The 26,812-nt window shown below is 48.2% G+C and overlaps 1 protein-coding gene across 1 annotated transcript; it reads left to right on the top strand.

Annotated features, from left to right (window-relative positions):
* The first annotated feature begins 501 nt into the window (after nt 1-501).
* LOC120028738 (MDS1 and EVI1 complex locus protein EVI1-A-like) lies at nt 502-24,853 on the top strand. The gene is made up of 14 exons (XM_038973967.1): nt 502-604; nt 795-1,047; nt 1,340-1,487; nt 1,904-2,060; nt 6,193-7,615; nt 7,819-7,906; nt 8,916-8,942; nt 15,047-15,213; nt 16,083-16,160; nt 17,925-18,094; nt 19,391-19,535; nt 21,665-21,910; nt 22,142-22,325; nt 22,629-24,853. Exons 1-14 carry the CDS (start codon nt 556-558, stop codon nt 22,761-22,763), a joined length of 3,270 nt encoding a protein of 1,089 aa, XP_038829895.1. The 5' UTR covers nt 502-555; the 3' UTR covers nt 22,764-24,853.
* Nucleotides 24,854-26,812: the final 1,959 nt, after the last annotated feature.

Below are 26,812 nucleotides of genomic sequence, written 5' to 3'. Positions count from 1 at the left end.
CACACACACGCACACACACACACACACACACACACACACACACACACACACACACACACACACACACACACACACACACACACACACACACACACACACACACACACACACACACACACACACACACACACACAGCATCACAAATATGTCACCATGCACTGCAGCAGTACCACATCTCCCAACACCTTTTACTGCCTCTTCCTCTGAGGTCCCGCCGTGTTGAGAGCATTCTACTACTGACAAATTATATGGCCCTCTCTGCTTCACGCTCAGCCCCCAATATCCTCCCTGTTTTCTAAACCGTGTGTGTGTGTGTGTGTGTGTGTGTGTTGAGTCAACATTTGTTTGCTTTCTGCATCAGAGTGTTTTTGTTTCAGTAAAGTGGAGGTGGGTGTGTTATATGGTGTTGGTTGACAAGGTTTTGAGTGTGTGCGTATGTACTCATGTATGTATATACTGTAATTTCGTATGTTTAAATCTGTGTGTGTGTGGGTTTTGCAGATCTTCTACAGAGTGACTCGAGAGATTCAACCAGGAGAGGAGCTGCTTCTGTACATGAAGGCAGAGGATTATTCATGTGACAGCATGGCTCCTGATATGCACGGTCAGTTCACACACACACACACACACACACACACACACACACACACACACACACACACACACGCACACGCACACGCACACGCACACACATACACACACAAATATACACACATACACACACACACATAAACAACACACATACAGACACACACACACCTAAGATATTCTTCCCCTTACTTCCCCCTGTCCAGAGGAGAGACAGTATCGCTGTGAGGATTGTGACCAGCTCTTTGAGTCTGTCTCTGAGCTGCTGGACCACCAGAAGGTTCCATGTGGGACACCCACCTCAGCCTTCCTGGGGAACCCTGGAGGGGACAGTAGTGACCTGGAGGGCCCCGAAGGCCTGGAGCCCCACGACCTGCACCTGTCCCACAGCCTCAGCCACGACCACGACGGCCCCCAGGAGTGTAAGGAGTGTGACCAGGTGTTCCCCGACCTCCAGAGGTGAGAAGGCGTCCTCTTTCCCCCTTGTTGATAGGACCGGGAAAACTCAGTGCCCCTCAGCTCAGAACCCCTCTATGTCACTCAACCTGCACCCCCCTCACATGCCTGATGACGGCTGCATATCAACCTGAATCTATAGTTGTCTTTTGAACTGTTATTGATCCTGGGTAAGGTCCTTGTTTGCACACTTTGTTCATGTTACTTTATTGGGTTGTTTTTAGTTGAGAGGCTAGTGAGGCAGAGGGTTGGAATAATGTTCCTCTGTCTGTCTGTCTGTGCGTCTCTCCTACAGTCTGGAAGCTCACTCTCTGTCTCACTCGGAGGAGAGGGAATACAAGTGTGACCAGTGCCCCAAGGCCTTCAACTGGAAATCCAACCTGATTCGTCATCAGATGTCACATGACAGTGGCAAGCACTACGAATGTGAAAACTGCACAAAGGTACAGTCATGTACCTGCTCAAAGGTACAGTTGTGTTTGGGTGGGTAGGTGGGTGTATGTTACTAGAGCAGGGCTCTCCAACGCTGTTCCTGGAAAGCTACCATCCAGTACGTTTTCACTCTAACCCTCATCTAGCGTACCTGATTCTAATAATTAGCTGGTTGATAAACTCAACCATATTAGCTGGTTGATAAACTGAATCAGTTGTACCTAATCTTAGATTAGGTACAACTGGGTTTGGAGCGAAAACCTACAGGAACAGGGTTGGAGAGCCCTGTATTTGAGTATATTTTGTGTTTAGTTGAATGTGTGAACAAGTGTGTGTGCATGTACATGCATGCATCTTCTACATGTACTGTATCCATAGTCGCAGATGGGTGACCCCCCCGTGTGTCCCCCTCGTCGTCCCCCCCCAGCAGGTGTTCACAGACCCCAGTAACCTGCAGAGGCACATCCGCTCGCAGCACGTGGGGGCGCGGGCTCACGCCTGTCCCGATTGCGGGAAGACCTTTGCCACGTCCTCTGGCCTGAAACAGCACAAGCACATCCACAGCAGTGTCAAGCCCTTCATATGTAAGTCACTCAGACCCTTCATATGTAAGTCTGCACGCTTTTTCCACATATTCTACTAGCTTGTTAGAACTCATTTAGAAAAATCGCTAAAACGCCCCGTCTCTTATGTTCTGACCTGGTCATAATACTAGTTGACATGTGAGTTACTACATGATAGATTTTAACGCAGTCCCATACCTATTTTGACCCTCTCATTGTTTTAAAGGGGAATTTTACTTGAAAACCATTTCTTCATATATTCTTCATTAGTCCACTTTTGATACAGTCCCAGAAAATTGTGCATGTCGACATTCAACTTTTGAAGATATGTTGCTTCCAGTCTCCTGAAGCCCTAAATCAAGCAAGAGCAAAACATCTCTTTAGGATTCATTTAGCATATTCATGAGAATTTTCCAGGAAGTAAACACAGATCTTCTATTATAATAGCTATGATGCTTGTACATATATGTGCAAAATAAAATGTTAACCATATTAACAGTACACTGATGAGAACTATGTGAAAAGGTGGTTTTAGGGTCAAATGCCCCTTTAAATATCAGTCCTTTAAGTACTTAAAGAAACTTTAATATTAATTTATATTATTTGGTATTATTTATTATCTATCAATTTTGAATATCATTGAATATAATATGTTGTGATTGTAGGATTAATTCTATACATTTAATGTAGGGAATGTTGAATGGTACTGAATTGTGACATTTTGAAAATGGCATGTTGATTTTGGTAATATGTACATATCTATAATCTATAAGATTGCATAAGGAGAACATAAAATGTTTCATTCCACAGGAATTGTAGTCACAGGGGAGTGCTATTTTGAAGGAGAATGGCATTTCTGTTATTAGCTGAACAACAGCAGTACGTGTCCCATGCCCCCATCTCAGCAACCGCACACCTTGTTGACCCAATGACCCCTAGCAATGACCTCACACTATGACCTCACGTTTTAACCCTACTGTTGTCCCACACATTGACCTGTTCAACCATCCGTGAATCCCCCCCCCCCCCCCCCCCCCCGTTGACCCCAGAGCTCATACATTTGATCCCACTCTCTTTCACACTCCCTGTAAATGCCAACCCTGTGGTCAAACATTACAGCCACAACCACAACACTTAATGACCAGACCCCAGTTTTGCTTTTCAGAGAAAACACATTTTCAGAGTTTTTCCTTGTTAGGTGAGGTAGTCAGGAAAATCTTCTGGCCCCAATAATGATTTCTCACACTTTCACCTCACACACAAAGCACAATGATCTTCACCCTTTGACCCCAGCTCCGTGACCCCACACACAGGGCAGAGGGGCTTGGTCCGCCTGCGGACCCCCATCTCCCCCTTCCCCTCCCTCCCCCTCTAAATGCACCATTCCACGCAAATAGCAACCACATGTCCCCTCCACTGTGCTCCGAATGGGAGTCCATTTGCAGTAATCAGTTGAAAATATGCAGGTTTGAAAAAAGCTAATGCCTGTGTAAAAAGACAGAACACCCTCTGCCCTGACAGATGTGTTAGAGACCATGTGTGTGTCCGTCTTCCGCCTTGGTTTGTCTGTGTGAACAGTATGTCGGTCAGCGTACTGTATTGTATATGCGTGTGTGTGTGTGTCCATGTGTGTGTCCGTGTGTACGTGTGTGTGTGTGTGTGTGTGTGTGTGTGTGTGTGTGTGTGTGTGTGTGTGTGTGTGTGTGTGTGTGTGTGTGTGTGTGTGTGTGCCAGCGTACGTGCCTGCGTGTGTCCATGCCTGTGTGTGTGTGTGTGTGTATGTACATGCATGTGTGTGTGTGTCCATGCCTGTGTTTGGGTGTGTGTACATGCACGTGAGTGTACATGCATGTGTGTGTTTGTACCAAGGTAGAAATCCTGTGGCTGTGTCTGTCTGAGGAACATTCCGGCCCTGATCTTTCATTCAGACACATGGGTCTGTCTTACTCAAAGCTGCTCTTCACAGGAATGTGTTTATAATATTTAGTTACAGTTTATGGAGACCTGACAAAACACACGTGTGGAGTGGATCAGGTCCCTCACACCCTGTGTGTCATGTGTGTCTGTTGTAAGTCTGTAAATGTCAGCAGTGTGTGATTTACAGCCATGGGCTTCTACTCGTTCTACAACAGAGAGGAAACTGATAACAACACCCACGTTAGCCAACAAGCCTCAGGCGCATCAAATATTTACGCCTAGACTCAACATCTCTTGATCAATTACGACGTTGACTCCTTCGAAGACATAATCATTCACTCTGAGACCTTTGCCCTAGATTTAAAGAACATTCATTATTACAAGCACGGTATGCACGTCATTGTCTTTCACAAGTTTCCCGGTACATTTCCATACCACCATATGAAAAAACAAACACCGTTAGACTCCATACTGTATATTGTGATGAGTAAATATTTGAATCAATCACATTCCTATAAACTACAATATTATTCAATATCATACATATTTTTTAAGAGTATGTTTTGATATGAAATTGTCATCCACTTTCCATTTTTACGGATGCCAATGTAAAATAAAGAATATATAAAATAGAGAATTCCAATACAGAATATGAAACAGAATTACTATTATCCAGAAGCTACTGTATGTACAGATATGATCTCTATACTGTTAATTTTTTATCTAGCTATCATCTAGCCCAGGGATCTCCAACCTTTTCTAGCTTGAGAGCTACTTAAAAAAAACATGTCACAAGCTACTCAAAATACCTTTTTTGTGGTCTGGAAGAAGAAGAAAATGTTGATTATTTGGTGTAATTCCCCTTTAATTGTGCGTCTGGCCCTTAGATTGCTCATCGAGCGAGTGAGGAATGATGGTTCTGTACTGCTGCTGCTCATTTCATGGCAAAGTTTGCAAATAATAGATACAAATGATATACTTCTGGCAAGTAAGGCTACTTTGCAGTTATCATTTAATTGAGAAGGTTTTGGGGAAAGTATTTCTGTCAACCCACAATATGGTTATAAACCTGCTACAGACGGAGTGATAGACAAACGTTCGACGCCCGCAGACAGACAGGGCAATATTGCTGTAAATCAATTGACAGACTTTGGCTTTTTAAGCCAATAGTGGCTGACCAGGGGTGGTATAATGTCAGAGTTGCGTTGATTAGATAGTAGCTGAGAGCTTGAAGTATCTGATTCTTGTGAGATTTGTTTGTGACAGTTTTCAGTGGAAAACATGAAAAATAGCAGGCACTTTAAGAATTGTTAAGCGAGCTACTCATATGTGGGCTGTGAGCTACTTGGGGTCAACCTGTTGGAGACCCCTGGTCTAGCCACTATGTTCTGTTCAACAATGTGGTCTGCCACATAGCAGGGTTGGCGTCCATGGGGTCAGACAGGGAAGGGACTGTGGGACTGTGGGAAGGTTACAGTGAGCTAGATGACAGGGACAGGGGGGAGTGGGGGGTGAGAGGGGAGGCGGGCAGCGGAGGACGTGAGCCCTGTCCCTGGGAACCCGGACCTGCAGGATAGGATTCATTCAACTCTGCTTCCTTCACGGGCTCAAAATAGAGCCATTGTGCCTTGTGTCTGCAAGTGAGTCTGTGTGTGTGTGTCATGTGGTATGTGATATTTTAATATCTGTGAATGTGTCTGCATAAATCTATGTGTGTGTGTGTGTGTGTGTGTGTGCACTCATATGTGTGTTCTTGTCTATTGTGAGTTATGTGAATATCTATGAATGTGTATGCATGTCCGTGTGCACACGCGTGTGTATGTACGTGTACGTGTGTGTTTGTTTACAGTCTCCTTGGGAGTCTGACCCTGGGAGCACAATGCCTAGAGGTGCACCGTGTTTCATGTGCAGGTGATGCCTTCCACTGACTCGGTCTCAGCCCGAGGAACAAAGCCCCCTGACAATGCTAGGATCTGGCGACTCATCTCATCCCCCCCCCTTCACCTCACTGAAATAACATTCTCAGACTAGGACATCTTGTCTCTCATGTACTGTAGTCCACCATCCTGAAATGCATGTGTAGTGTCACGACTAAAGCCTGGAGGTTTTCCTTACTACTGGATCTAAGGGAAAACTCTTGGCCCTTATGGTCGGAGATGTACTCTGTGTATGTGTGGGTGTATGTGGTGTTGGACATGTCTCTGAGTGCCCCGTGTCTGTCTCCCTCTCCCTGCAGGCGAGGTGTGCCACAAGTCCTACACGCAGTTCTCCAACCTGTGCCGCCACAAGCGCATGCACGCTGACTGCCGTACCCAGATCAAGTGTAAAGACTGTGGCCAGATGTTCAGCACCACCTCCTCCCTCAACAAGCACCGGCGCTTCTGTGAGGGCAAGAACCATTTCACGGCAGGGGGGTTGTTCGCTCATGCCCAGGGCATGTCCCTCCCCGGTGTCCCTGGTGCCATGGACAAGGCCGCTATGGGCGGGATGGGGCACAGCAGCGCCAGCCTGGCAGACTACTTTGGGAACCGGCACCACAGCGGCCTGACGTTTCCGTCCGCCCCTGGCTTCCCCTTCAGCTTCCCGGGCCTGTTCTCTTCTGGACTGTACCACCGACCCCCTCTCATCCCGGCCATCTCCCCAGTCAGACGGCCCCCAGGTCCAGGTACGGAGCACAGCAAGGGCCCCCTCCTGTCGTCCAGCCCCAGGGCCCAGGAGGCCAGAGAGCTGCTCAAGACCCTCCGCAAGGAGGCATCGCCCGGCAATGAGCAGCCACAGGGGACAGAGCAGCGACAGGCCCAGGGCTCCTCCTCCAAGCAGAGGCACGGTGGCGGCAAGATGAGCAGCCAATCAGAGAGCAGTGACCTGGATGACGTTAGCACGCCCAGTGGGAGTGACCTGGATACCACGTCAGGCTCGGAGCTGGAGAGCGACATGGAGAGCGAAGGCCTGCGGGAAAGGGCACCCCGGGAGAACGGGAAGGGGCTCAAGAGGAATGCGGGTGGAGGCCCCCAGAGCCCCACCATCCTGACCAGTAATCATACTAAGGAGTTCCAAGGCAGCCCCGCCTTGTTCCCTCCCTCGCTGGACGAGCACACGGCTGTCTCAGGGGCGGTCAATGACTCCATCAAGGCCATCGCCTCCATCGCTGAGAGGTACTTTGGTTCCACGGGGCTGGCGGGCCTGCAGGACAAGAAGGTAGGCGCCCTGCCCTACCCCTCCATGTTCCCCCTGCCCTTCTTCCCAACCTTCTCCCCACCCGTCTACCCCTTCCCAGAGAGAGAGCTCAGACCTCCAGGCCTCAAGGGGGAGCCCCAGTCCCCACCTGACGAACCCACCAAGAAAGGCCAGAGCAGGACCTCTGAGTCGCCCTTTGACCTTACCACCAAGCGCAAGCAGGAGGAGAAGGTCCCCGCCCCCTTTACCCCCGTCTCCAATTCCAAAGCGGAGGCCTCCTCACGTTCCACCAATCAGGACCAGCCGCTGGATTTGAGCATGGGCGGCACAAGGCACCGCAGCAGTAGCCGCACCTCCCGGAGGGAGGAGTCGAAGAAGATCCACGTGTTTGGAGAAGACAAGGCAGGGGTGGAGCTTCCTAAAGCCGACACCTCTCTGCAGCACGCTAGGCCCACCCCCTTCTTCATGGACCCCATCTACAGGTACTGTGAATCTCTAGAACTAAACCTCCCCAGTTCAAATATCACTCACTATCAGACTCATTTAGACCCGCTGTGGGTTGTTATATTCTGTGTTAGCAATATGTGTCTTTAACTTCCTATAGGTACTTTTCCCTATATTGTTGGATGTGAATGTCTTTGAGAGTGGCGGTGTCTAAGAACTGATAGAGTTGTAATATTAGCAGGGTTGAGAAGAGGAAGATGACCGATCCGTTTGAGGCTCTGAAAGACAAGTACATGCGGCCCGCCCCCGGCTTCCTCTTCCATCCACAGGTAGGTCCTGTCCTGTTCTATCTCAGTGTTACTGTTGCTTCACAGGGACAGCCAGACCAGGGGACCTTTTTGGTTTTGAGGCCCAGGCACGGTGAGGCAATCTGGGGTTGGTCTGGGGGTGGTCCGAGGTGGTCTGGTTGTGATGGGGACCAGAGCCAGTGTTTAGTCTGATCCATGCTAAAGCATGTTTGGGTCTGGTCTGTCCTGTTCTCAGCTATTTGAACCAGATGTGGGAGAATGTGGAAGACTGAAAAGGGCACAAAGTGACACGTCCTCACATATATGTGTCTTTGACTAAAATATAAAAAATGATACCCTTTTAAAGTTGCAGAATTTCGCCCCCGAACTCTACGCTGCCTGTGATTTCTCTATCGTGTGTAATGTGACTCAGTGTGTGTGTGTGTGTGTGTGTGTGTGTGTGTGTGTGTGTGTGTGTGTGTGTATGTGTGTGTGTGTGTGTGTGTTGACATGCGTTGACATTCATGCGTTCGCTCTTCCCAGCAGTGAAAATTGGCCCGTAGGAAGAGTGAAAACATTTTCTCAGGGTCTGCTGTTTTTTACTGACCGTTTCAGGCCTGGTTTTTACTGACCGTTTCAGGCCTGGTTTTTACTGACCGTTTCAGGCCTAGTTTTTACTGGCTGTTTGAGTCGTCTGATTTATGTCCCCTCTCCACACTCTGTGAACCAGTCTCTAACTCTGTAACGCCACATGGCCGTGGCACGTGGCTTAATGAGGTGTCCTATCAGTAGAAACAGTAACAGCGTTTAGGCCATTTTTATTACTTTACGATGTTTGGACACACAAATCAGTCCCAGAAACACTCTGACCACAGGGGCTCTTTATTTTGCAGTTGTACATTTTTGGGTTAGGGGTTTGTTACCAAGTCACCTGACCCCTTGTGACATCCTCATCCCCCAACCAATGCCCATGTGCTTCCAATAAAAAGCTGTTGATCCGTGGTCTACTTCCTGGTTCTGACTGCTCTTTTCCTTCTGTCCCGCCCCTCAGTTTCGTATGCCAGATCAGAGATCCTGGGTAAGTTTCCTCTATACCTATATGTCTCTGTGCTTCTGCCTCCCCTAGACCCCCAGACTCCCCCTGTGTGTGCATGGGTCCTCATCATAACACCCTCCATGTCACTCAGCCTGCGCATTGCTCTGGCCAATCTCCAGCAACTACTGACCAGGCATCATCCAATCACAAGCCATCAATTCTTATCGATGGATTTTAGACCTGTTTTTTGATCACATTAAAAAAACATGGTTTTCTCAGCTTGCAAGCGATCTGCTTTTTCACTCATTTTGGTGAAAAATTCATGTAAACGTTGAGATTAATTTCTAATCACTAATTTGTCCACATGACAGGCCTGGGATTTCTAGCAGGGTTCCACCCTGTACTGTTAATGACACTGAGGGTTCTATATATATTTGCTTATTTGGAGAGTGAGGCAGTGCTGTTGGAATGGGCACAGAGCGGGTGAGATGAGGGGGGGGGGGGGGGGGGGGGGGGGGGCAGGGGGGACTGCTTTGCATCAGTGCGAGGGTAACAGTCTCTTAGGGACCCAGGGAGGGAGGGGGAGTTCCTCCCTCTGACATCTGTTTCCAGATAAGATCAACAATTGAGAATGCATCTCGCTAATTAAGGCGCTCTCAGCATCACTGACATCTGAAGATAACTAATCAACAGCTGGCCCCACAGAGACACTACGGCAACAAGCAAGTTCAGACAGGAGGGGGGTTACATCAAAAGGGGATTTTGGGGGAATCACATTTAAGTAAATGTGTAGGTATTTATCCTCCTTGTTCCCACAATTAGACTTCTCACAATCTGTATTATATCAAATGAGATCTAGAGAACCTGACTTAAAATCTATACAAATCTATAAAATGTCAAAGGCTTTAGAGCCTTTAGAGACGATACAGAGTGTTCTCACAGAGAGAGTAACACAGCTGAACTGAACAGCCAGAGAGGAAGGAGAACGAGTGTGTATCAGAGGGAGGGTTGCCTCAGTAGACAGAAAAACAGCCAGGGTGCGCCTAGCCGTTTCAGCCTCAGCCTCTCGCTCTCAAACTAAAGTGTCTTATCTTGCACGAAGGCTCAATATGGCGGACAGTTTTAGGGCTCCTAATGCGCGGGCGAGTTATGGCCTCTCATTGAGCAAGGAGGGAAACAAACTGAGCTTTAGCCCCTATGAAATACATATTGCACATTCACAAGAAATATGGAAGCATTTCACCCCCACCTTTCCCTCCCGTTCCCCTCCTCACGAGGGAGCCTTTGATTCACGGCACGGAGCATTGGCATATTCATAATCAAACGGACCTGACACCCCACATCCTCCCGCAGTCGGAACTTTATACCCAACCGTCACTCTTAATCAGCCCTGGCCTATAACGTCTTTGGTCATTCATCATCGATCAGTTTCTCCATCTCTGTGTTCTCTCTGCTCTTTTTCTGTCTGTCTGTCTGTCTGTCTGTCTGTCTGTCTGTCTGTCTGTCTGTCTGTCTGTCTGTCTGTCTGTCTGTCTGTCTGTCTCTTGCTCTCTCATTCTTCCTTTCACTCCCTCTCTCTACCGCTCCCTCTCAATCTTTCTTTCTTCCTCTCTCTCTCTCTCTCTCTCTCGCTCTCCGTCTCGGTAAAGTCTCAGAGTAACATGGGGCTGGAACAGTGAGATGGAATGTCAGGCAGTGAACAGGGCCCATGGCGCTGCCGGAGGCCCCCAATCACTACTGATTTGTTACCTTATTGAAATAAGAATAAGGAACACAATCAAAATTCAATACACACAAAATAATGCAAATTTGTAGCACCTTAAAAAAAGCTGTTCAGTGCTAGATAGGCTGATAGGCTGACAGGTCCCGCAGCATGCTGGGACATCATCCCCCCCTCCTTCCTCTTCTCCTCCCCCATCCCTCCATCCCGCCCCCTCTCAGCACAGCGATATCATTATTGCCCGTGTCTGGCCCTTGATCAGTAATGTCAACATCTTTCATATTGACGAATGTGCTGTCTGCCTGCATTGTGCACCGAATGGTTTAGAGCCCAGCAGTGGATATGAATCACTCCTTTGCCCCTGCACACACACAGCGTGCGCACAGTGTGCACACACACACACAAACAGACGTAGAGCATGCAAGCACACACACAGAGCAAACAAGCACACAGACACACATTCTCACACATTAACACACTCTTCCTTTCTTTCTCTCTCTCTCTCTCACACACACACACACAAACACACACACACACACACACACACACACACACACACACACACACACACACACACACACACACACACACACACATTCTCTCGCAGACATTGTTGGCAGTTAATCAATTATGACCACCATGCAGCACACACACAAACACTAATACACACACAAACACACAAACACGAACACACACACAGACGTACACACCATCTGACATGTACATATATTTCCACTTTCCTCCAAGGATTTTATGCATATTTGATGAAAGCAAATGTTAGCCTTCATTAGTAAATTGCATACAGTCCTTCTGTGTGTGTGCGTGTGTGTGTGTGTGTGTGTGCGTGTGTGTGTGTGTGTGTGTAAAACACAGTTGATTACATTCATACACCACCTGACCTGACTTCCACTGGCCACTAGTCGTGGAATAAAGCTGCATAATATTCCCATATACAATACCCTAATACCAGCCCTGGAAATGACAGTCAGTAACACTCTGATCTGTGTAAAGTACAGTATTGGTTTCTATCTTCAATATTGCCTAGTTTGAATACAGCCTTGATTTGTGGTGTCTCTCAACTCAATGCCAGGCAGAGCCTCTCTCTGAAGAGCCTCTCTCTGAAGAGCCTCTCTCTGAAGAGCCTCTCTCTGAAGAGCCTCTCTCTGGAGAGCCTCTCTCTCAAGAGCCTCTCTCTGAAGAGCCTCTCTCTGAAGAGCCTCTCTCTGAAGAGCCTCTCTGAAGGACTATACTTGTGTTGTAACATCATGCCCCCTTTTCTCTGCTCATATACACTGCTGCCACTAGCTTCGGGGGCAACTTGGGGAATCTTTAGAGACATTGGGCTGGATTATTCACTCCCTTGGTTGTGCATCATTCTGGTGGGTGGCGACGGAAAATATCCCTAATCTAATGTGTCGGGCTCCACCAAAATAACTTTTCCCACCACCAAAGGCATATCCGTCATCTCTAGGAACACTACTTATCAGTTGTAAGGTTAAATGTGTCCCTCGCTATCAAATAAATCCAACTGCCTAGTTAGACCACACACTTCAAGCAAAACACTTCCTACCACGTAATCTACCACTGTCTGTACAGCAGCAATGTGGTGCGGTTCGGACAAAGTGTGATACAGAGCTTTATTTGATAGCGAGGGACACATTTAACCTTACAACTGGTAAGTAGTTGTAACGATAGTCGTCATATTCCTCCTCCTCGGACGAGGAGAGGAGAGAGGGATCGGAAGACCAATGTGCAGCGAGGTATGTAGACATCATGAATTTATTAGACAAGACGAACACTGAACCGAACTATACTTGATAAATACAAAATAACAAACAGACAACGTAGACTGACCTGAACATGCAAACTACATAAAATGAAGAACGCACGAACAGGAAAGAACGAACGAACGAATGAGACGAGACAGTACCGTGTGGTGCAATAAACACAGACACAGCGACAATCACCCACAAACAAACAGTGAGAACAGCCTACCTTAAATATGGTTCTCAATCAGAGGAACGTCAAACACCTGCCTCTAATTGAGAACCATATCAGGCACATTAAACCCAACATAGAAACACAACACATAGAATGCCCACCCAGCTCACGTCCTGACCAACAAAACAAAGGATTAACACAATAACTAGGGTCAGAACGTGACAGAACCCCCCCCCAAGGTGCGGACTGCGACCGCACCACCTAAACCTATAGGGGAGGGTTTGGGTGGGCATCTGTCCGCGGCGGCGGCTCTGGCGCAGGACGTGGACCACACTTCACCCTTGTCTTTGTCCGCTTCTGTGGCCTCCTCAAAGTGGCGACCCTCGCCACCGACCTTGGACTGGGAACCCTAGACATGGGTCCCGCTGGACTTAGGGGCAGCCCCGGACTGAGGGACCGCTCCGGACTGGCTGGCTCTGGCGGATCCTGGCTGGCTGGCTCTGGCGGATCCTGGCTGGCGGAAGGCTCTGGCGGATCCTGGCTGGCGGAAGGCTCTGGCGGATCCTGGCTGGCGGAAGGCTCTGGCGGATCCTGGCTGGCGGAAGGCTCTGGCGGATCCTGGCTGGCGGAAGGCTCTGGCGGATCCTGGCTGGCGGAAGGCTCTGGCGGATCCTGGCTGGCGGAAGGCTCTGGCGGAAGGCTCTGGCTGGTCCTGGCTGGACGGCTCTGGCTGGTCCTGGCTGGACGGCTCTGGCTGGTCCTGGCTGGACGGCTCTGGCTGGTCCTGGCTGGACGGCTCTGGCTGGTCCTGGCTAGACGGCTCGGGACAGACGGGCAGCTCTGACGGCTCGGGACAGACGGGCACACCTGTAGGGAGGAGACGGAGAGACAGCCTGGTGCGTGGGGCTGCCACAGGACCCACCAGGCTGGAGAGACCTACAGGAGGCTTGATGTTAAGAGGCACCTGAAGGACCGGGCTGTGGGGGAGCACTGGAGCTCTGGTGCGCAGCCTTGGCACCACTCCCCCAGGCTGGAATACTACTCCAGCCCGTACCCTCCAGAGTGCAGGCACAGGTTGAACCGGGCTGTGGATGAGCACTGGAGATCTAGTGCCTACTACGCGCACCTCTCCCTTAGGCTCCACTCCCACATTTGCCCGGTACGAGCGGAGCGTAGGCATAGGACGCACTGCACCCTCCCAGCGCCCCGGAGACACAGCACGCAGAGCCGGCGCAGGATACCCTGGACCGAAACTGCGTACCGGAGACCAGACGCGCTGAGCAGGCACAATACGCCCCGGCTGGATGCCCACACTCACATGACACTTTCGGGGGGCTGCCCTATAGCGCACCGGGCTATGGGCACGCACTGGCGACACCGTGCGCTTAACCGCATAACACGGTGCCTGACCAGTGACGCGTTGCTTATAATAAGCACGAGGAGTGCGCTCAGGTCTGCTACCTGGCTTAGCCACACTCCTCTCCAGCCCCCCCCAAAAAAAATTCTGGGGTTGCCTCTCGTACCTGTCGCGCTGCCGTGCTGCCTCCTCATATCGCCGCCGCTCAGCTTTCGCTTCCTCCAGCTCAGCTTTGGGGCGGCGATACTCCCCAGCCTGTGCCCAGGGTCCTTCTCCGTTCAAAATCTCCTCCCATGTCCAGGAGTCCTGGGATTTCTGCTGCTGCTGTCGCTGCCCTTTTCCCTGCTGCTTGATCCTAGTTTGGTGGGTGATTCTGTAACGATAGTCGTCATATTCCTCCTCCTCGGACGAGGAGAGGAGAGAGGGATCGGAAGACCAATGTGCAGCGAGGTATGTAGACATCATGAATTTATTAGACAAGACGAACACTGAACCGAACTATACTTGATAAATACAAAATAACAAACAGACAACGTAGACTGACCTGAACATGCAAACTACATAAAATGAAGAACGCACGAACAGGAAAGAACGAACGAACGAATGAGACGAGACAGTACCGTGTGGTGCAATAAACACAGACACAGCGACAATCACCCACAAACAAACAATGAGAACAGCCTACCTTAAATATGGTTCTCAATCAGAGGAACGTCAAACACCTGCCTCTAATTGAGAACCATATCAGGCACATTAAACCCAACATAGAAACACAACACATAGAATGCCCACCCAGCTCACGTCCTGACCAACAAAACAAAGGATTAACACAATAACTAGGGTCAGAACGTGACAGTAGTGTTCTAGAGATCATAGATATGCCTTTGTTGATGGGGAAAAAATAGTTTTTGTTAAGTCGCAGACATTAGGTTAGAGAATGATGCGCAGGCAAGGCAGTCAGTAATACAGCCCTATGTCCCAGAAGACTCCAGAAGTTGCCCCTGAAGTTATGCTGAAACCTGCCAGGTGGTCAATTTAAATAAGGTGTGTTACTAACTGACTTACTTGGTTAAATGAAGGTTCAATAAAGGTTTTCCCTGACCATTCATGTGACATGTCTCTCCTCAGATGTCGGCCATTGAGAACATGGCGGAGAAGCTGGAGACGTTTGGTTCGCTTAACCCCGAGTCAGGTGACCTGATGCGCTCCGTCCCCTCCATGTTTGACTTCCGAGCCCCGCCCACTGCCCTCCCCGAGACGCTACTGCGCAAGGGCAAGGAGCGCTACACCTGCAGGTAACCACGGAAACCGTTTACCGCAAATAGTACCAGAGGTTGTTTTGGAGATTTTATACAACTGTATAAAATCAGTTTTATTTTGTCTTCACACTACTTCATCTCTGATTTTGGCCTCGTGACTTTCTGATTGAAAGTCCCACGGTTTTGGTAAATTCCTCTTTCTGTACTTCTAAATTCATGAATTGAGTTGGATTGAATTGAATTTGATTGAATTGAATTGGAATAGACCCTAAACCTGAAAAGTTAACATGTCCTTGAGTGTATGTCCTATTTCCATTCCATGTCCTTGAGACACATTTCTACTTAATTTCCATGGCTGGCCAGTGTCAACCCTTTGAGGTGACTGTGTGTGCTGTTGCTCCGTGAGGGTCCGTGCTTGGCTCCCTCTCTCTCCCACTGTTTACCCAGGGAGTTGGCCCTGATTAGCAGATTAATACGAGAGGTTTTGGGGCCCCGGCGGCGCTTTGATCTAACGCTTTGCTGTGTGTGTGGACACACCCACTCTCTGCACCTCCCCATTGCTACGTTATACACATAAACTTACTCACACACATTCCATTAGCTTCAAGTGCTGAGTGTGGGAGTGAAATTAATATTCAAATAGCTATTTGTTAGTGGAATTATGCAACCATAAGACAATGCATAAATTATGTTGCACTCCAGGAGGTTTTATCAGTTATTTGATAGAGATATAAGTGATCTTTTGAATCTTTTGGGATTTATTGTGAAAAGGTGTTTTTCCTATTGTGAGTTGTGTGTTGTCAATACTGCATGTTCTAAGATATGCCACATACATTTGAATACATTTTCTGATGGTAATTTTACTCTAAGATGTATGGTGACACGAGGTGTTCTCTACCCCACAGATACTGCGGTAAACTATTCCCACGGTCTGCCAACCTTACCCGCCACTTAAGGACACACACGGGAGAGCAACCGTACAGGTAAGACTCACACACACACACACACACACACACACACACACACACACACACACACACACACACACACACACACACACACACACACACACACACACACACACACACACACACACACACACACACACACACACCAGCATTAAAGGAGGGTCAGCTATGGAATGAGGGATGTGGGAAAAGGAGGTGATCATTCCGTGCTGACAGAATAACATCCCTCTAACCCTCCTCCAACGTCAGTTCGTCTCACCCTGCGAGCACAGACAATACTGAACGAAGACAAGACAGCTTTTCATCACAGTATAAGTCATCTGTTAATGTCTGTCAGATAACCTACACACAGTGTCTGAGTCCTCCCAGACAGCCATCGTTCATCTATCAGACCCAGTCCGCTGCTACACGGATGTTTTCCCAGAGAATTCCTGTCCATAGTTACGGGCAGCATTCTTGTATGTTTTCCTACGCCGTTAAAAGACTGGGACAATTATCATTCTGCTAAATGTTTTGCCTTATGAAAAATGGTGGCTGACGCCTGGGTGACAGGAGGGGGGTTTGAACTTAAAGATGGGGGAAGGGTTGCAGGGAGAGTAAAGGGGGGGGGGGGGGGGGGAGGGGAACGGGGGGTAAGAAGGAAGTTTGGTGAAAAATGGGGGTGATGAGGACCACGGGCAGATGTCCGGGGGTAGCAGCTGGAATAATGACTGTGATGTCGGAGGGGGCGACTCGGAGCGCGCACACACACACACACACACACACACACACACACACACACACACACACACACACACACACACACACACACACACACACACACACACACACACACACACGGACACACACACACACACACACACACACACGGACACACACACACACACACACACACGGACACACACACACACACAGACACGGACACGGACACACACACAGACACACACATACAGTACACAGTCCAGGGAAGGCCAGTTGACCACAGGGGAGAACCTCAGGCCTCTGCAGCAGCCTGATAGATTGAGCCTTTACCCGCTGGCACATCATTAAAGATCTCTGCTGTTTATTGCACTTTTTGCGAAGATAACTGGGCGCTCCTGAGGGACGGCCAATCGGGCGAGCTAATTCCAGCTAGAAGAAAAGATGTAATCATCTTGTATAATTTTGCATGGGGGGGGGCTAGGCTCTAACAGATTTGTTGCATGCCTGTTTTGTGAGAGAAGAATGTGATTTGTATTGCGCTGGCGGTAGATAAGAGACAGAGCTGGTTTCACCTTGAACGAGCTCCTCCGTCATGTCTGAAAGAGTGGGGGATGATGGGAGCTGTCCATGAATACGTGTGTGTGTGTGTGTTCCACCGGGAATGTGTACAGTATCATTCAAATCATTCATTGTTAAAGGGATACTTCAGAGTCAGATGAACTCATGGATGCCATTTGTATGTCTCTGCATCCAGTAAGAAGGAGGTTAGAGGTAGTTTTGCATGCTAGCAGTTACCATAGACTTCCAGTAATTGCGCTAACACCAGTCAGAATTTACATTAGCAGCTTCCTTCAAACTGCACGCAGAGACATAGAAATGGTATCTACGAGTTCATATGACTAGTAGATAAAGGGCTTCATTGCCAAAGCCCCTTTAAGGCCTATGTCTTTCTTTGTGTGTTTGCTTTTACTGTATCTACTCCAGCATGTGTGTAGTGTATTTGTACTGTTCCCCATGAGTCCCACCTGTTTTGACCTTTGACCTCTAGGAGTGACCCCTACCTATCTGTCTCCTCAGGTGTAAGTACTGTGACCGCTCGTTCAGCATCTCCTCCAACCTGCAGCGCCACATCCGCAACATCCACAACAAGGAGAAGCCCTTCAAGTGTCACCTGTGTGACCGCTGCTTCGGCCAGCAGACCAACCTGGACCGTCACCTCAAGAAGCACGAGAACGGTAACCTCTCAGGTGAGAGAGCCCTTGTTACATGAGTGGTGCTTTACAGAAACCTAGGAAATGAACCTGTGTAGTCGTAGTGTACTTACATCCAGTAACTTGCAGGTGCAGGGTGTCATGTAAAAATATACCCAGCGTGAAATAGTTCCCAATCGTTCTGATTGTGACGTCATGTTGTAAAATTTCTCGTAGCGTGAAAATGTTCCCAGCTCTTTATGTGGAGGGCTGACCTCGTGCGGATGTCTCTCTCTCACCCTTGCTCACCCTTGCTTTAGCTAGCTAGCCGGTGGAGATGGCTTGTTCTCAGAGGTGTCCAGTTTTAGCTTGTTTGTATAGGTAAATACAAAAAATAGCGTAATGAAAGAAAGACAGCTACACATTTTAATGCTCCCGCAGTTTTATTGTGAAATGTTTCGACCCTTACGAACTCCTTTGGGTCCAAGCGTTGCGCAATAAAACTGCGGGAGCATTCAGTGTGTCTTTCTGTCTTGAAATGAACAAAACTGCTGATGAATCACATCAGATATATTTATATACTGCGTGAGCACTCACTCACTCACTCACTCACTCACTCACTCACTCACTCACTCACTCACTCACTCACTCACTCACTCACTCACTCACTCACTCACTCACTCACTCACTCACTCACCCTCAATTGCCTCCGTAAATTCTCCAGCTGTATATAATGTGAAATGTAATTTACTTACGGTTAAAGAAAGAATTTGGGGAAGCTAAGAAATTTGATTAAATGAATCTGTCGTCCGTCTCTGCGACAACACAATTGCGTTCTGAATGTTCACCGACTCTGCTGCTTTCGGCGGTACAAATCATCGCTGGTTGAGTTTGATAGGTTGCTCTGCGTTGCAGCGACTCACTGAATCACATCAGAAACGTGGAGGCAAGCAGGTGACACCTGGCCAGACGCCCGTTGTAAAGCTAGTCCAGTTGATCAGATACAGTCACTTATTTAAGCAAACATTGGCATTCTCTGGAAACCTAGAGACTCATACACATGGTCCCGTCACTTATTAGAGTCAATATAATATTGGTTCACTTAAATACTTCCAGGTAATAAGGCCAGTGGAAGTGTGCTATTTGTGCAGGCCTTGGTCCAACACCAACAGGAGATTCAGTACATACTGGTACACCGGGCCAGTGGGGGATTGGTTTCTCGTCAAGTATCTGATTCCAAATAGTTTCTTGTCATCCAAAGGGAGAATCCAATGGGGCTGTCACTGTGGTCTTAATTGTATTATTTTAATATTAATATTAAAAGTGACTGATTATAATGTTGTCTTTCTGTAGGCACGGCTGCGTCCTCCCCTCGGTCAGAGCTGGACAGCAGCAGCGCCATCCTGGACGACAAAGAGGACTCCTACTTCAACGAAATACGAAACTTTATCGGCAACACAGGCCAGAACCAGCCGTCCCCTGACCATTCTGAGGAAGGGTAAGCCCTATGTTATGTCTGAATGTGCATATACTATATGTATGTGTGTGTCCCCAAAAAATGCTTGGACAAACAGTACACACGTTCATCATTCATCTTATCCTCTGCAGCACACACACACACACGCACAAACGAGAGGCCTGCTTTTCTGCAGCACATATTCAGTGCTTGAGGCTAAACATTGAGGTGATTATAGACAAACATGGGTGGACACGGCCTCTCTCTGCTGGCCTGCTAGGGCATTCTGATGCACTTCAGCCTTTATTCATTTCTGTGTGTGTGTGTGTGTGTGTGTGTGTGTGTGTGTGTGTGTGTGTGTGTGTGTGTGTGTGTGTGTGTGTGTGTGTGTGTGTGTGTGTGTGTGTGTGTGTGTGTGTGTGTGTGTTGTGTGTGTGTGTGTAAGCATGTGTGTATTCATGTATTAATGTCGCCCAGGGAGTCTCAGACCAACAAACAATCACTGACGACATCTGGGATAATTACCACATTTGGAAACGTGCTGGAGCTTTTCACAACTGTTGACTTTGGGCCATGCATGTGCACCGGTACCGGCCTTGCATACAATTATGTCTGATGATTATGCTAATCAATTCTTGTAAAACTATGATCAGCTTCGGGATAGGGGTCGGCTACAGGTCGCGGGTTTGTTTTTACGTGCCTTGGGTTTGATCAGGGAGGTAGAGATAGAGATCTCTGTCTTTCTTTTGATTGTGTAAAAAAGGGTGCAGCGTCACAGAGACATGGGGAGAGAGGGGAGAGGAGGGGGTGAGGCAGGAGGACCCGGGAGCGACTAGCTCCCACATCTGGAAGCAACATGTCCGCCTACAGGAAGAAAGTCGGAGAAGGTGGGGTCAGGGGGTCGGCCCGTGTTTCCTTTCAAAGTGCGGCGCTCCTGAGTACTTCTGATAGATACTTTATCCCCAGCAAATTACCGCGTTTGAAAGCGTAATTAACGAATCTGTTTTCTTAATCACAGAGGCTCTCATCTCGGCCGGTGCTGCTGGTCTCGCTATGCGGTGCGCGGCGATGTCGACACGACATGGCAACTACCGCCTTGGCAGTCCTGGCCCTCTCCCAGTCCCACCCAGGGGGGCGCGTTGCTTTTCAACTCTGTCCAATTCCCGCTATAATCGTCCCACTCTGATAAACCTAGAGATGGATAGCAGATTCTCTAAAATATCTACCGCAATTGTTCTCCCACTCCTTCTCTTCTCGACTCATTGCAAACTCAGCTTTTCTTCTTCTTCAAATAGATCATTTCCTGGACTCTTCAGGGTCCTCTAATCTACGAGCGAATTTGGTGGGTGTATAAGTAGGGTCCACAGCCAGACTTTGTTTGCTAGCCTCGTCTAGAAACAGACATAGTTGGGAGCTGACGAGAGACGTCCCGGAGTGTAATTAGTGAATCAGTCTTAATGTGTTTCAAGATGATTTACCAAATGGTGGTTTCCTGAGTCTGCAGAGACAGTGGGCAGATACAACCCCAGTCAGGTTTTGATAGCTGGGCCTTTTCTCTCCGTGGGGACCAGGGAAATGGGCTGCTTGGCAAGGCCCTCATAACTCTTCCACCAAATGGGTCTGTCAGCTAAATATTTTGCCTATTAGATGAATCTGAGATAGTAGGAAAATAAACAACGGGAGAGGCCGAGCGGTGCTGTTAAGTGCTGCAGCGATCAGCGAGACGCTCATAGAGCCCGTGCCCAGAGGGGCCCTCGAGACGTGATGACAAACGGGATTCCGGCTCTGCCTGTCTCTGCCCCAGCTCAGCTGCCATGGCTCGCTCCGCTCCGCCCTACGCTGCTCTACCCACTCGCTCTCTATCCTCTCTATACTCCCATTGTTCATTCAGGAAGGAGGGACTCTTACAGGGACTGACTGGCCAAAATATACAAGACCACAAGACCACATTTCATTATGAAGTTTGATGTAAGAATGAGTGTGAGTTAGCCTTGTATCCATAACTGTATGGTGCATGGGAATGATAGAAGGTTAGAATTGGCTTCAGAACGTACAGTATGGATACAATGTGGCTAAGTGTGAGTGTGTATATTGCTTATGTAAAGTTTGTGCAGTACTGTGCTAGTGATGTGCTAGGTTTTACACATGTATTTCCTGGTCTCCGCTCCTAGGTTGAACGGGGGTCCTTTCGAGGAGGAGAAGCCCCTGATGGCCAGCCATGGGTCACGTGACCTGGAGGAGGGGGAGGGGGAGGAGCTTGGCGCCGAGGAGGAGGAAGGGGAGCAGAGCGACTCCGCTGCTGGGAAACCTAGAGACGAAGCTCCCCCCAGCAACCTAGATGATGACATCATACACAATGAAATAGAATTTGACGGACCTAGCGATTTGGACCTCAACTGCAAGACCTCCCCAAGGAGGTAATAGTAGTGAGGATATGCCTCCAGCATAAATATCCACTCACACAATCATGTAGACTAAAATATATGGACATATACATATATGTACCAAGCTGAGACATTGTGACAGTATATTAGCATTCTTTAAACCCCCCGAAGGGATCATTGGATGAAATTGAGTTGAGTTGAATTGAGTTGAATTGAATTAATTTAAGTTGACTTGAGTTGAGAAGTTGAATTGAATGTTGACAGGGATTCCAGCTACGAGGAGGAAGAGGATCAGAGTAGCTACTCTGCGCTGGATCACATCCGACACTTCTCTGACATGCATAAGATGGAGGACAGTGAGTTCAGTGACGGGGACGGCACCGCCTTCGGCTCCCCCAGCCTGCCTGAGGCCGTCAAACAGCCCCTGTACAGGAAATCCAAGTCCCAGGTGGGTGTGTGTGTTTGATGTGTGTATGAGATATAACATAATAATGTACAAAAAAGTCTGAAAATATATGCACTCACTACTGTAAGTCTCTCTGAATAAGAGCGTCTGCTAAATGACTAAAATGTAAATACACGTGTGTGTGTGTGTGTGTGTGTGCGCGTGCGTGGGGGGGGGGGGGGGGGGGCATGCGTAGATATGTAACCGTGTTTGTGTGCTCATGCATGTGCTGTGCATTTGTGTGTAAATTTAGACTTTAGGTGTGTATTGGAGTTAACCTGTCCTTCTCCCTCTCCCTCTCCCCAGGCGTACGCCATGATGCTGTCTCTGGCTGATAAGGACGCACTCCACCCAGCCAACCACACACCAGCCACCATGTGGCACAGCCTGGCACGGGCCGCTGCTGAGTCCAGTGCCATCCAGTCCCTCAGCCATGTGTGATACCCCGATCCCTGACCTCTAACCCCCCCGACCCCGACCTATCGCACTGGGAGCCTTTGGGGGCCGTCAGCAGTGCCCCTGGCCCTTGGCCCGTCACAGACTGCCGAGCAGAACCATGGCCCATCTGACTGCTGAGCAGAATGCCTTACACACGAGCAGGGTCACCGTCCACAGAGAACCGCCCAGCCCAGCCCTCCAAGAGATCCAACAAAACATCCCTCCTGCGACCTTAAATTGAGTCATTATGTTGACGACAATGATGATTATAGTGATTATTGATTATGGTGATGAAAATAAAAATTATAAATAATAATAGTGGTATTTATTCTGGTGAGTTTCTATGTTTTGCACAGCAGCGGCGGCTGGTAGGAGGGATGATGGAAATGGTTTTGTTAGATGTTACATTGCTAGAGCATTTCGTGTGTCCACTCAGTGGAACTGTGTCACGTGTCCACTCAATGTCATGTGTCCACTCAGCTGAGAACATTCTTCCTCTGTGTGATGTCGTTTGTATTTGGAGAACCCTTTCGGGACCGCGGTCCAACCACGGTTTGATATGTGTACAGAGTACAGACCCTGCCTAGCCCCACATAGCCCTACCTAGCCGCACATAGCCCAACCTATTCTTACCAGGCCTCACCTAACCACCCCTAGCTCCATCTAGAATCACATAATCCTACCTAGACCTACCATGCCACAATACAGCTACCTAACCCCACATTGCCCAACCTAGACCTATACCTGGCCACACCTAGCCTTCAGACCATCTCAGTGAAATATGTTACGAGAATGATTCCCTTTAGTCCCTGGATATAAACAGGTGTTTTCCATCAACATGTACTTATATAAATGCTAGGATACTTGGAAGGGTGGTGCTGAGTAACAACTCGGGTCCAGATGAACCACACCTCTCCAAGAAAGATGGTGCTACAAACGCATTACGACAAGATTGTTGATAAACGAAGAACAAAAGATAAAGACACATTGAAAATGGAGAAAAATCGGACTGGTTTTACCACCTAAGAAGGAGTTTGCATAGCTGCGTGTGTCTGCACAATCACAGAACTGTACACGAGTGTCTGCAAACTGCGGCTCCGAAGCTGCACTCGGTCCCACCCTGCTGCACTCGGTCCCACCCTGCTGCGCTCTCTGTGAAAGGATCTAAGTAGTTTGTCGTTTTAGCGGAAGAAAAGAAGAAACCACAATCTTTTTTTTTTACTCTGAAAAAGTAGCAAGTGCTGAAGTTTATCGTTATTAAACAGTAAAAAGGGCATCTCTCCCCCTTTCTCGAAACCCCAAACTCATCGTAGTCGGCCAACGATACCACTAATTAGCCTAAATGCTAGTCGTTAGCTACCCCCATCCTCGTGTCTTTCATTTTTTAGACAATCATGTTTTTGTTGTTTTTTTTTCTACATTTTTATTGTTGTTGTTGATGTTATTGCTGTTGTATGTTGAGAATTGTATTTATTTCTTGGCAAACTGTAGTTTGTTTACTGAATAGCACTGCTCTTACCCATAGCGAAGGGGAGATTCCTCGCTGGGGCCTACTCCAGAACTCAATGGGGTTTGTAGATGATGTTTGAGTGCCGGATAATATTAAACATACCATTCACTCTTTATTCTTCTAATGAAACTGGTTGATGATGAATAGATATTACTTTGGGGTTTTTTTGTACGACAATTTATTGATTCAATTGTAAATGGAAAAAAACAAACATTATAAAGACATGAACAAATAAAAAGATGCCAGGTATAATTTCTTCATAATCGCATGATTGGTCTCCATAGATCTGTATCTGACAGTTTTCTACGGTTGTCTGCAAGCTTGTGTGACGTTCAGTCAATGTTAATCCCTTGTGCCAAACCTATAATAAATAACAGATTATATTCATTTATCCTCCCATTTGAGGGACCAGATTGTTTTTTGTTTGTTTTTTTGTCGTTGTTGTTTTTGTTTATAATCCATTTTAAAAAGTAATCAGCAAGTGGAGGTACTTTGTTTTAATGCTTTCTACAATGTAACTGTAATGCATTTCAATACAATACTGTGGGAGGAGCAACTCAAAAATAAAGGACTACAATGTGGATTAAGTATGTGCTCTTGCTTTCTCTCTGTCTCCCGCTTTCTCTTCCTCTCTCTGACTCTCTCTCCCTCTCTCTCTCCCTGCCCCCTTCCACTTCCCTCCCTCCCTCATGTCCAGACAGTGTGTTAAAATAAGAACTGGGAGTCAGAGAGACACCTGGCCCTTTCTCCTGGCTCTCTCAGGGCCTCAAAGCGCGAGACTGAACTCTGGTCCCCCCTTTCTTCCCAGATCCTGGCACAGAGAGCGAGAGAGACATAGGGAAAGAGAGATTGAGCCAGACACAGAGGGAGAGAAAGAAAGTGAGATTGAGCCAGACACAGAGGGAGAGAAAGAAAGAGAGAGAAAGAGAGGCTGAGGGAGAGAGGGATTGAGGAGCTGAATGTGGTAGTGTAGTGGAAGCGGAGGCAGGAATGTGTCCTTTTTATTTGGGGCCATGTTGTGGGCCATGATGGATGAGGTGGGGAGATGTGATGACCTGGCTCATCGCTCAAACGCTCAATAAGACTTCCCATCCTGCAGGCGTCCCTGTCAGAACCCCCCTTGCCCCTCCTCATCCCTCCCACACCCCCTCTGTCACGGCTCGCATATGTGGGCGGACATTGTGGCTGAGAAGCCCCACTCACTTCCATTGTCCAGTCATGTGTGGGGGGTTAGAGTGGGGTGTGTGGGGGGTGAGGAGGGGGGTGTTTGGGGGACTGACAGTGGCTATCCCAAGCCCAGACTCTCCAATGCACGTACAGTGGCTCTCAATAAGCCTAATGGATGGGATGTTTTTTTAAGCGGGCCTCGTCGATCAGCACCGCCGTTCCGTCAGTCCTCCTCCGAGCAGCTCTGCGGGGTGTCCAGCTTTGATGAGGTCACGGCGGGTCAGGCAGTGTTGATGAGGTCAGTGTGGGTCGTCCAGCATTGATGAGGTCAGCCTGTGCGAACGGTGCAGGGTCGTAATGGAGTGGAGGTGATAATAGCCTAGAGTATAGGAGGCTATAGGCTGAATGGACCAGAGGGGACAGTATGTATGTATGGACCATTACTGACCTGCCTCACCACAGGGTCATAACACAACCTGCACTACGCCCTCTGCTGGAGAAGACATGCTCTGGAACTTTGGCAACTGGATGTGTTAATGTGTAGTTCATACATGCATAATCTATGAGCAGAATTACTGTTTTACCTCAAACAGCCACAAAATCCCTAGTTTGAAAGTGACTGTTTTCTGGAAGCTGTGCAGCTGTGCAGCGCCATTTTCCCTACATTTCCCACCCGTGAGCCAGCCCCCTAGCAATTCGAGTTACAGCCAATGAGCTTCAGCCCCTTGTCATTTGATTGACAGCTAGCAAGATGCACACAGAGCAGAGAGAGAGAGAGAGAAAGAGAGAGATACAGAGATGAGAGCAATGACGTGCTGCATATATCTGCACAGATATGACGCAGTACAACATTTCCGGGGACCCGTTTTGTCTCTTGAGTGCTACTTTCAGAACTACTGGCTAAAAGGTATGCAAATCTTAAGGAGAATCTCTTTAAGTGTTTTCAATGTCATGCTCAAAGGCTAAACTAAGATACTTGTCATTGTAAAGAATACTAGCCAGGCAATTACATCACCAAAGTCGAATCCATAGACCAAAGAGGGGCCTCTTGAAATAATTCCAAATTATGAATTGAAACTAGGGTAGTGTGTGTATGAATGTGATTAAGTGTGTGTGGGCGGGGGGTGAAGGGGGCATGGGTCCTGGTTTGGCAGTGTACCCTGTTGGGCTCCTCAGCATTGCTAATTTGATCATGGTGGATTAGCACATGCCAGTGTCGCCCATGTCTCGGCTCACACTTAATCCACACACTGAGACCCGTTATTACCACCATTAACCCACAGCTCCACATAAAGACCTCTGTGTGTGTGTGTGTGTGTGTGTGTGTGTGTGTGTGTGTGTGTGTGTGTGTGTGTGTGTGTGTGTGTGTGTGTGT

Source organism: Salvelinus namaycush, chromosome 34 (assembly GCF_016432855.1).
Source record: "Salvelinus namaycush isolate Seneca chromosome 34, SaNama_1.0, whole genome shotgun sequence".
NCBI classification, from domain to species: domain Eukaryota; kingdom Metazoa; phylum Chordata; class Actinopteri; order Salmoniformes; family Salmonidae; genus Salvelinus; species Salvelinus namaycush.
Note: the sequence above shows the minus strand (reverse complement) of the source record. Positions and strands in the feature narration are given on the sequence as shown.

Bases quoted from the DNA above. Each gene is read 5' to 3' on its own strand.
- LOC120028738 (XM_038973967.1), top strand. From the start codon at position 556: ATGAAGGCAGAGGATTATTCATGTGACAGCATGGCTCCTGATATGCAC. The intron at 7,907-8,915 runs GTAGGTCCTGTC...CCCGCCCCTCAG, and splicing joins GCTTCCTCTTCCATCCACAG to TTTCGTATGCCAGATCAGAG. The intron at 22,326-22,628 runs GTGGGTGTGTGT...CCCTCTCCCCAG, and splicing joins ACAGGAAATCCAAGTCCCAG to GCGTACGCCATGATGCTGTC.